Source organism: Rhinolophus sinicus, linkage group LG02, assembly GCF_036562045.2.
Source record: "Rhinolophus sinicus isolate RSC01 linkage group LG02, ASM3656204v1, whole genome shotgun sequence".
Lineage (NCBI taxonomy): Eukaryota > Metazoa > Chordata > Mammalia > Chiroptera > Rhinolophidae > Rhinolophus > Rhinolophus sinicus.
The window spans coordinates 171,461,770-171,474,372 of NC_133752.1; the positions used below are offsets into that span (position 1 = coordinate 171,461,770).

The 12,603-nt window shown below is 34.4% G+C and overlaps 1 protein-coding gene across 1 annotated transcript in view; it reads left to right on the forward strand.

Moving 5' to 3' along the window:
* The window catches only part of RERG (RAS like estrogen regulated growth inhibitor), a 94,049-nt gene that overhangs the window by 72,357 nt on the left and 9,089 nt on the right, over nt 1-12,603 (forward strand). The window contains exon 3 of the mRNA XM_019744796.2: nt 9,982-10,038. Within this exon, the coding sequence (XP_019600355.1) occupies nt 9,982-10,038 (57 nt within the window). The remainder of the gene's footprint in view (nt 1-9,981; nt 10,039-12,603) is intronic.

Below are 12,603 nucleotides of genomic sequence, written 5' to 3' on the forward strand. Positions count from 1 at the left end.
GAAATTGCAATCAAAATCCAAGCAGGTTACTTTGTGGATATAGACAAACTGATTCTAAAGCCTATATGAAGAAGCAAAAGACCCAGAGTGGCTAACACAATATTGAAAGAGAAAAACAAAGTTGGAGGACTGACACTACCTGACTTCAAGATTTACTATAAGCCACAGTAATCAAGAAAGTGCAGTATTTGTGAAAGAATAGATAAATAGGTCAATGGAATGGAGTAGAGAACCCAAAAATAGATCCACACGAATAATGTCAACTATCTTTAACAAAGGAGTAAAGGCAATACAATGGAGCAAACATTCTTTTCAACAAATGGTGCTGAAACAACTGGACATCCACAAGCAAAGAAAAAGAAAAGAAAAAAGAAAAGAATCTAGATACCGAGCTTATACGCTTCACAAAAATTAACTCAAAATGAATCATAGACTTAAATGTAAAATGCAAAACTATAAAACTCCTAGAGGATAACAAAGGAGAACATCTAGGAGATCTTGGGGATGGCAATGGCTTTTTAGTACAACACCAAAGGCATGATCCATGAAAGAAATAATTAACAAACTGAACCTCTTTAAAATTAAAGTTTTCTTTGTTAACGACACTGCCAGGCCACAGTGAGAAGACAAGTGACAGACTAGGAGAAAATATTTGCAAAAGACATTTTAATAAAGGACTGTCATCTAGAATATGCAAAGAACCTTAAAACACAAACTGAAGAAAACAAACAATCTGATTAAAAATGGGCAAAAGATCTGATCAGACACCTCACCAGAGAAGATATACAGATGCCAAATAACTACATAAAAAGATGCTCCACATCACAGGATTGAAAACAAAAAGAGTGAGATACCACTACACACCTATTAGAACCGCCAAAATCAAAACACTGACACTAAATGTTGGTGAAGATGTGAATTCTCATTCATTGCTGGTGGGAACGCAAAACTGTACAGCCACTTTGGAAACAGTTTGACAGTTTCTTTCAAAACTAAATATACTCTTACCATACAACCCAGCAGTTGTGCTCCTTGATACCTTGATATTTACCCAAAGGAGTTATATATATATATATATATATATATATATATATATATATATATATATATATCCACACATAAACCTGAATATGAATGTTTATAGCAGCTTTATTCATAATTGACAAAACTTGGAAGCAACTAAGAAGTTGTAGGTGAATGGATGAATAAACTGTCATATCCAAACAATGGAATATTATTCAGCACTAAAAAGAAATGATCTGTCAAGCCATGAAAAGACATGGAGGAACTTTAAATGCATATTACTAAGTGGATAATGCCAACTGGAAAGGCTACATACTATATGATTCCAACTGTATGACATTCTAGAAAAAGGAAAAACTATGGAGACAATATTATTGGTTGCCAGGAGTTGTGAGGGACGGAGGGATGAATAGGACAAGATTTTAAAGTGGTGAAGCTACTCTGTATGATAACATAATGGTGATTATATGTCACTATTCACTTGCAAAACCCATAAAATGTACAACCCCAAAAGTGAACCTAATGTAAACATGGAATTTGGGTAACAATGATGTGTTAATATAGGTTCATCAATTATCACAAACGTACCACTTTAGTATAGCGAAGGCGGCGGTGCAGTGTTGGAGTAGGGGGTATATGGGAATTCCCTGTACTTTCTGCTCCATTTTGCTGTGTACTTAAAACTACTCTAAAAAAATGAAGTCTATGTTTTAAAGATCTGAATAGACAGCTCTCCAAAGAAGACATATGGATGGCAAATAATCATATGAAAATATTCCCAACATCATTTGTCATTAGAGAATTGCAAGAAAACAACAACATAACAATATGCAGCTATTAGAATGGCAAAAATCCGCCCCCCCAAAATCAAAACAAACTGACACTGTGAAATTGCTGACAAGGATGTGAAACAACAAAAATTCACTCATTTCTGGTGGGAATGAAAAATGGTACAGGCACTTTGGGAAACAGTTTGGCAGTTTCTTATAAAGCTAAACATAATCTGACCATAATCCAGCAATTGTGCTTCTAAATATTTACCCAGCCAGTCTGATAACTTATGTCTGCATAAATACCTTCCGGTGAATGTTTATAGCCAAAACATAATTGCCAAAAATGGGGAGTAATGAAGATGTTCTTTAATTGGTGACTAGATAAACAAACTGTCATATACCCATGCATTGGAATATTCAGTAATAAATAGAAATAAGCTCTCAAGCCAGAATACGACATGGAAGAAACTTAAATGCACATGCTAAGTGACAGAAGTCAGACTGAATAGACCACATACTGCATAATTCAAATTGTGACTCGACACATTTACTAATGGATAAAAGTGAAGGAGGAACCATTCTGTCTTCCCTTTTTTTTTTTTTGCTTTCTGTAGTTTTGGAATAGCTCCTTAATAGCTCGTACTGCCTTCAGCCTTACCTGTAATCCTCCAGTTCATCTTGGCATTGATATAGCAGTGAACTTTATAAAGCAAAAAGATGATCATGTCATCTTTGTGTTTATAATACTCTAATGGCTTCTCATTATTTTAAGCCTAATTATAAATTCCTTAGCTTGGTTTATAAGCTCTTCATAACTTTTCCAACCCAATCTCCCACAGTTCCTCTCACTTACATCCTTATTTTGTCAGGCTCTGGTTCTCCATACACACAATGACTTTTCAAGTCTCTATGGGTTTTTTTGTTGTTTTTGGTTTAATAGGATTATGAAGATAGCAGTAGGGACAGTTATGGGGCTACAAATGGAGATATCATATTGTTATGGGTAACCCCTTACACCCCCCAGACTAGAGTCATAGGCATAGCCTATTAAGCCTATATGTGCCCATATAGGTAGGAAGCAAAATGAGTCTGGAGCAGAGGGTATGTGTAAGCAGAGTAACTTGTAAGATCCTTGGTTCTTTAGTAAAGAAGGCATGTAGTAGGGCTATATAAGATATTCCTCTGCTTCTCTGGGGTACTTAGTCACTTTGACTCACTTTTTTTATTTTTTAATTAAAGTTTATTGGGGTGACAATTGTTAATAAAGTTATATAGATTTTAGATGTACAATTCTGTAATACATCATCTATATGTCAAATTGTGCGCTTACCACCCAGAATCAGTTCTCTTTCCATCACCATATATTGGATCCCCTTTACCCTCATCTACTACCACCACCAGCCCCTTACTCTCTGGTAACCACTAAACTATTGTCTGTGTCTATGAGTTTTTGTTTCTTCATTTGTTTGTCTTGTTCTTTTGTTGTTTTCAGTTTTATATACCACATATCAGTGAAATCATATGGTTCTCGACTTTTTCTGTCTGACTTATTTCACTCAGCATAATAATCTCAAGATCCATCCATGTTGTTACAAATGGCACTATTTCATCGTTTCTTATGGCAGAATAGTATTCCATTGTGTTTATATACCACAACTTCTTTATCCAATCATCTATTGAAGGACATTTGGGTTGTTTCCATGTCTTGGCCACTGTAAATAAAACTGCAATGAACATTGGAGCACACTTGTCATTATGTATAAATGTTTTCAGATTTTTGGGTAGATACCCAGGAGAGGGTTTGCTGGGTCATATGGTAATTCTATTCCCAATTTTTTGAGGAACCTCCACATTGCCTTCCATAGTGGCTTCACCAATCTATATTCCTACCAATAGTGTATGAGGGTTCCTTTTTCTCCACAGCCTCTCCAACACTTATTATTTGTTTTGTTGATGATAGCTATTCTAACTTGTGTGAGGTGATATCTCATTGTAGTTTTTATTTGCATTTCTCTGATGATTAGTGATGTTGAACATTTCTTCATATTTCTATTGACCATTTGTATGTCTTCTTTGGAGAAATGCCTATTCAGGCCTTCTGCCCATTTTTTAATTGGATTGTTTGTTGTTTTGTTGTTGTTGAGTTGTATGAGTTCCTTATATATTTTGGATATTAGCCCCTTATCGGAGGGGTTGTTTGTAAAATTCTTCTCCCATTCAGTTGTTTGCCTCTTTATTTTGCTGATGGTTTCTTTTGCTGTACAGAAGCTTTTTAGTTTGATATAGTCCCATTCATTTATCTCAGCTGTTACTTCCTTTGCCTTTGAAGTCAAATTCATAAAACGCTCTTTGAATCCAATGTCCATAAGTTTAGTACCTATGTTTTCTTCTATGCATTCTATTGTTTCAGATCTTATGTTTAGGTCTTTGATCCATTTTGACTTAATTTTGGTACATGTGACAGACAGCAGTCTAGTTTCACTCTTTTTCATGTGGCTTTCCAATTCTCCCAGCACCATTTGTTGAAGAGGCTGTCTTTTCTCCATTGTATGTTTTTTGGCATCTTTGTCTGACTCACTTTTATGCCCCCCAAAAATCCAAATATTTTCAGTTGCCAATTTCTTAAGTGCTATAGTAATAAAAGCATAGGGAAAAAAATTCAGACATTAACACATGTGTTTTCTCTTCCAGAAAAAAGTTAAAAATCCAAATTTAGTATCCAAATCCCTTGAAAGTTTAGAAAAATACTTAATAGAAATAATTATATTTAAATATGATGCCTTGTTTAAAAATATTTTTAATAAAAAATAAAAAATTGTAAATTATTAAATTTAAACTTCTAGTTTGACAAAGTTAGTAATTTATTTCTTAAGCATCACTCATAATTAAAATGAATAGTTTTCCACTTATATAAAACTGGTTTGAATTCTTGGACACAGAATCCATAGCTTTTGATTTATTAACCTTCAAGATACAAATGAAAAGACAAAACCAAATGTGTTGATTACCATATTCTAAACTTAATTCTTCTTGTCTCTACTTTCAGTTTAACTCCAGAAGACTTACTGTTATTCAACCATACAAGTTAACTTTTTAATTTAAAATAATTTTTTTCTTGATTTTACATTCTTTATAAGCATTCCCATACCTCTACTCCCTATCAAACATGTTAGGGATTTTAAATTATGGTCCTGCTATTTTTTGCATTCTCATCTGTCATTATAAAACACAGTTGCCACTATCAGATTAACTCTTACCTTACCATTCCATAACAAAATAAGTCAATTTTCAGGACTGGAAATGCACTGAAGCTAGACTACCAGGTTAACTTTTCAGAGACATGAATGCTTTCCTAATAATTATTGGAAATTATACCATTTATCTTTAGAAAATTTTTTGTACAGAACAGTGACATTTATTCTGTAACTCTTTCTCAAGGTGATATTTTTGTCAGAATACAGGATAAGTCAATATTTTCTGGCTTAAACAAACACAATAATTTAAAAGCAATCCCTAGACCCCCATCTGGAACTAATTTACTTCTTATTTTAACTTCTGGCATTATAAAATGTTCACTTTTACATTGCATTAATTTTACATTTCCATTAAATTGCTAAATTTCTGTTTTATGGGGCTTGAGGGTTTTTTATACCAATTTATTTTGACTGTCACAAGAATACAAGGGTACAGTTGAGGTTGAGGGTGGGGGATGGGTCTACTTCAGAAACTGCGGCTATATGAACAAATCTTCTCCCATGGCTGATCTGTTAATTTTCTTAGTTCAGCTAGAAAGTTGGAGGAGTTGAGGTGGAGGAGGACTTAGAAAGCAATAGAGATCATCATGAGTATGAAAATAGAGTTCTAAGCCAAGTCCTTTGCTCTTACTGTGAACTATCCACAAGGGACATCTTAACCATGCACAGTGCACTTACCAATCACTAGAAAGTGTCACTTGAGCAATGATCACTTCCTTCGTCTTCAAGTTGTTATATCAGCTGCCAATGGGACAGTTCAAGCAGTGCCTGGGACATGATAGATATTCAATAAATATATATTGAATGTATGATAGATGGGTAGATGAATGAAAAGATAGAGGATGGATGGATGGATGAATGGATAGATGGATAGTATTTCTATACCTGGACATTTTCATTAATATCTGATGTTCGACAGGTTCAAGTCCAGCCTCACTTGTTTTTGACTCATTTCCCCACTATATTCTGCCTGTGAGAATAGTACTACACCCAGACCTTTATTCCATATTGACTAATCCCTCTCCCTCACTCTCTACATCTAACCAATAAACAATTTTTATAGGTAAACAGATCAAATGGAGCCATCCCCTTACTCAGAACCCCTGTGTGCCCATAGACTTCAGCATAAAATGCACATCCTCAGTGTGGTATATAAGCTCCTTCAGAGTCTAGGCTCTGAAGAACCTCACCACCTACCCCCAACATGGCTCCACCCACACAGCACTCAACCTACCCTGTGCCAATAGCTACTCTTCTAGACACTAGAAAACAGTGATGAATGAAAGAAATTTCATGTCCTCATGGAATATACATTCTAAAAAAGGAATCGAGTAAAATAATTATAATAATAATCGTAATGATAATATATAGGTGTTTCAGTTGTTTTTATTATTACTATTATTATTACTAGTGGTGGTGGTGGTAGTAGTAGTAATCGTATATTTATGGAAGGCCTGACTGGGAACCTGGCAGCAAAATGATCTCATCTCATACTACACTGCTATTACTCATTCTGCTTTAGCCACACTGGCCAGCTTGATGTTCCTGAAGCGTATCAAACATGTATTCCTGCCTTACGGCCTTTGCAATAGCTGTTCCCTTTTGTTGGAACACTATTTCCCCAGATAGTTTCCCTCATCTCTTTCATTTATTGCCTTCTCAGTAAGGATTACCCTGGTCACCCTCTTAAATAACAATTCAAGGTCTTCATCCCCCCAATGCTGAATCCCCCTTTCCCTGCTCCACTTCTTTTATGCCATAGCACTCATCACTTCCAGTCTACTATGTAATTTATTATTTTTATTTTTTATCTGTCTCCTTCTATTGAATATAAAATCTGTAAGGTCAGGGATCTTAATATGAATTGTTTACTGGATTAGTCGAAACACCTAGAACAGAACTAGCACAGAGTAGGTGCTCAATAAATATTTATCCAATGAGAAGAGAGCAGGGAGGATGTACCATGAGTTAGTTTAAGTTTTAACAAAGTCATTGGCAGCTGAGAAGAGAGGGGTTTAAAGGGTTTCGGGGTGCAGTTGAAGGGACACCACTGAGGAAGCGATTGTACTATCATTAACAAGTAAAAGCATGGGATGAGAGTGGTAGTGATGAAAACTGTATGCCATAAAGAAATTATAATAAAATTGGGTGCTAAATAATATTGAAGTTCTATAATTGCCTCAGTAAATGGTGAATGTCACCTAAGCATCTCATACACGATTTAAATAACAATAGAGCCTTTAACAGATTATCACGTCCACAGATGAAAATTACTTTCCACACAATGAAAATTACTTTCATTCCTTAGACTAATAATTTACATTAAAATATGATTGGAAACTTAAAAATAGAAAATGCATTTGTCTTTTCCATGGATAATCTGACAGAGAGAGATGAAAACAACAGTTTCAAAGAATGAACATATCACATGTCAGTTTTTCAAAATGGTTTTTGATGTTTTTTATTGCATTTGAAGTAGATTGAATTTTTAAACAAATGTGGGATTCAGTTGTTAAAACAACCACCAAATAATGATGTGTGTCTCTTAAAAAAGAACATCGAAAATGTTTATACAAATTTCATGGATTAAGCCAGCACCACTACCCCACTGGAAGGAGGCTTTCTAAAACGGAGCCAGTAACCCACAAGTCAGCAGAGAACACTTATCAACAATGAACATTATGTCTCAAAGGTGTACCAGAATCATGCTTATATTAACGAGCAAGTTCCTTAGAACCAAACCCTAGAGCTAATTTACTCCAGTATTAGACAAAAATCAAACATGGTAGCATTATTAACATGGCTTATCAGTCTTCAGAATAATAAAAGTACCGAAGTAGATGTACAGATAGATTATTAGAGAACATCTCAGTGACTGTGGCAAAAAAGAGAAAGCCATGATATTTGAGAGAGGTATTTTATTTGTGTGTACATGAAAAATATATTAATATACACATTCAAAAACTGAAAATACTTAAAAGCCCTAACACTCTAGAGTTGTTTTACCTTAACCACACTACAACTTCTAAAAGTACTGCCACATAACTGCACGGGGCATTGATCAAGGTTCTTAAACTAGGATCTAGACACTTAAAAATGATTTGAATTATGTTCGGTATATGCTCAGTTGTGAATGACGATGGAGTGTCTAGTGCATCTTAGAAAGATTTCTTTGAGAAATGATTAAAGTTTAAATGGTCTTGCAATCGGGGTACTTCCAACTATAGTTATGTAAAAAATGTTGTTAATTTTAATAGTGCATTGCTTGAAGATGCCAGATAAATGAAGGTTGCAATCTGTAGAGTTAAAACTCCTATTCTGAGAAAAGATGAAACTCTTTCAATATTGCAGTTAAGTTTACTGCTGTCTGGTGCTTACTATTTCTTACATGCAAAAAAAAAAAAGACTCAGTCTCTAGAGAGTGAACAGTGACAGACTGAAAATTGAAGATAAAAACACAGTGTGCTCGCTCACTGTGGGAAGTATTGTAAGGTCAGTGGCCTGCTACTTTAGGCACTGCAAAAACTTTGGCTCAAATCCAGCCTTACACTCTGTAATTAGAAAGAACATCTCTACTTTTAGTCTCCAGCCAAGCCACATATACTTGTGGTCTGTTTTATGAGGTTCTGGTTGCAATTTGCACTGTGATCTCTCATATAAGACACTGTGGTAGGGGGTATAGACCTCCAGTTGATTCTAACACAGGGAGAGACTGACAGTAACTTTCAACTAACTAGTCTTATTTCTTCAAGGAGTATCTTTAGACTTCTGTATACAAGGTATTTCTGTAAAACTAAAAATACCCTAATGATAAATATTTTGTAAGCTATAAAATATAACAGACATTGAGTCTTTGGTTAGGGTCGATGAGATCCCAGGAAGGCCATCCCAGGTCTTCAGAGGGCTCATGAGCCTGCTGAAGTTATATGCCACTCTGTGTACATCTATTGTTCCAGGGAAAGGATCCAAAGCTTTCATTCCATTTTTAAAGTATCTATGATACTCCCCTCCAAAAAAAATGTTTTTAATATTAAAACCACTGTTTTTCAACCATAACACAGTATAAAAAAATGTTCATCATGTTTCCAATCCATTTTTAAGGACAATAGAGTCCATCAATCTCAGCACTTCTCTTTCTCCGACCCATCTTCTAGTTAAATGTTATCCAGATGGCCTAGGCCTTGAATTTGGTTTAGGGTAATGGATAAATTACAGGCTTTGGAAACAGACTGCTTGGGTTCAAATCCTGATTCAGCCACTAACTAGCCAGGTGAGCTCAGTTAAATAATATAACCCCTCAGAGCCTCAATTTCCTTATCTGAAAAATGGAACCAATCCTTGTACCTGCCACTTAGAGATGAAGTGAGGGCTGAGATCATGTAAAGTCCTTAGCACAGTTCCAGATCCTGAACCTGACTTTAAGTATTTTATCAGCACTACTTTTGATGAGTTTTAATGAGTTACTAATAAAATCCTTAATGTGGAGTGTTTTTTGTAGTATGAATAACCATCTAGTGGTCTTTTCATTACAGCAAAAATTACCACATTTGTAAGTCAACTTTATCAATCATTATCAAAATTCAAACTTAGACACCTATTTTGTGATGTTTCATGTCTGAATTCATTGTTTTGCTAAAAATTTTATATGTGAGTATTTTCACACTGTGATTTTTTAAAATTTGTTTTTAACCATGTGACTAAAGAAAGAGGTCTAAACTGTTGATCAATGCACAATAAACCTACCCCACTTTTTAGGCCACAATATAAAATTGAAAAGGTATTTTTATAATCATAAATAAATGTTTTGGGTTTATATGCAAAAGAAATATAACACACATATAGTTTTATGGGCAATTTGTCTTTCCTTATAGGTATAAGGACTATGAGAAAATTAACAAGTTTGTTTTAAATGTTTCTCTTTTTTTCCACAGCTCTTGTAGTGAGATTTCTGACGAAACGTTTCATCTGGGAATATGATCCCACCCTCGGTAAGTCAAATTTTGTTTTCTCCTCCTTTCCAAAGTTTATGCCCCATAAGAAAGAATGACATTTTCTGTTGCAACATTTTTAAGCACCTTGCAGATGTTTTGAAAGTGCTTTGTTGAATCATGCAAAGTATTTCTCTGGGAAGCTAGACATGTTGCATGATGTCTGTGCTCAGAACCTGGAAGGATTTTAATGTGGAGATGAAGAAATCAGGTCCAACCAGAGACAAGAAGAAAGTGGGTACCACCTAATGCTCTTCTGTTAGGAAATGTAGTATCACTCTAATGGGAGAACGAGGATACAGTGGGCATGACTAGTTTGATGTGGGATAGAATAGCATGCTGAGGAGAGTATATCATTAAAATTAAACTTGTAAATAATGATTTTGGGAAAATGTATATATAAACTGTGTTTCTTCCCCTCTTCTCTCTGGTGAATCTGATTTAAGCCTGTTTAAAAATACAAAAGAAGAAGCAGAAAATAGATATCTGTGCATCTTGAAAGTAGCAATAAGGTTGATGTATGAAGTGTTTATTACATGTATTGTTCATAGTCCAAAACAGAGCATGTATTAGATATATATTTAGTTATCATCTTCAAAATAACACTAAAAATCTAAATTGAGCTTCAGATTTTACTCTGCATGAAGCCTTTGAGTATTTGTTTATGCTTCAGGACCCCAGTTGGTTTCATAAAGGGCAATTACTTTGAAATCCAGAGGAAGAGAGAAAGACACATCATTTCACTATGAGGCACGGTGTCCCCCATCTGGCCTCACTTAGAATGGTGAAATTGGCAAAGATTATTCCTGGATGTTGTTTTTTTTCTTGTTTGTTTGTTTGTTTTGTTACTTATGTTTAGTTTAAAGGGAACTTTTTATTTTCCCTTGTTCCTCCTTTCATTGCTTTTACTTATTCATTCAACAGATATTTGTTAAATGACTCCTATGTGTCAGATTCTTCTAGGTGCTCAGGATAAATCTATAGGCAGAAAGAGAAAGCCATAGCTTTTTTTTTTGAGCTTACAATCTAGTAAAGATGGAAGAGTCAATAAACAATAAATATATGTCAAATAGTGATAAGTACTCTGAAGGAAAACTGAACAGAGACGGAAACAGCGTGATTTTATTATTTGTTTGATTCTTAACTTTTTAATCTATCTGGAACTTATTTTAGCAAGAAGTATAAAGTGAAGACCCAACATTTTTTCCAAACAGTTGACCAATTATCCTCCTATTATTTATTACATAGCCCCCACTATTTCCAATACTGCCTTTTCTACAGTCCTCCCTAGGTTTCCACGAGGATTGGTTCTCTTTTATAAAATGACACAGTACTTGCATATAACTTACGCACGCCCTCCCCTATACTTTAAATCATCTCTACATTACTTCTAATACCTAACACAATGTAAATGCTATGTAAATAGTTGTCATAATGTATTGTTTAGGGAATAATGACAAGAAAAAAATCTGTGCATGTACAGTAGCACAGACTCATACTACTATACTTCATAGTACAAGTCGGCACCAACGTTAACATTTTTTTCACGTATATTTGATCTGCAGTTGATTGAGTCTGTGGATGCAGAAACTGCAGGTACAAAGGGCCGACTATACACTGGCTCGTTTACACTAGGATGCAGTTCTAGATTTCCTTTTCATATCCTACACCAGTACCATACTCTTTTAATAATACTCATAGTATGCTCTTCAGAATACATGGATACCCAGTAGAGAAAGCCTTCCTCCTTTACCTTTTTACAAAATCATCTTGGCTACTATCTCCAGTTTATTCTTCCAGGTCAATTTTGAAAACTCTATCATAACATGACATAATTTTTATTAGAATTGCTTTAGAACTATAAATTACTTTGAGAAGATTCACATCTTTATGATACCCAATCTTTTAATCTAAGAGAACAGCGTGTCTCTACACCTATTAATCTTTACTTCTCTGTTTTTGCTTCTAAGTAAATTGTTTTTCAACATCAATAATTTTGAATATGTTTTTAATATAGCCACACTCTAATCTTAAATGATATATTTAGATGTAAAAATATATTTGGTTTAAAAAAATTCATTATCTATTGTTTATTCCACCTAAGTAAATACTTACTCTCCTCTTATATTTTCTATTATTTATAAAAGCTTTACAAAGTTCCTGAGACTCTTAATGATTTATGGGAGTTCAGTGGAAAAATACTAATTTTATTTTTGTTATACCAGTACATTTCAATGAAAGATGAAGCTTATAAAAAATGATTTCATAAAAATTTTGAACTCTCTCTAAATATGTTCCAATAACTAATGTATACAGTGTCTTAGGTGAACCATTTTCCATTTTGTTTTATTCATTGTAAAAAAGCAACTGCTATTAATAAGACTCTGCCTGCATCAGTTATCTGTAATGCAGGCTTCCTTCACTAAGAATAATGAAACTTTACTGTGTGACCTTGTATTGTACCGCTCAAAAAGGATTTCAGCTGCTAAGCAACAAGAGTGTTGATCAGACTTCAGAAATGTCAGATATATGACTCACTCCCAGGTGAGGGTTTCATTAACTCAC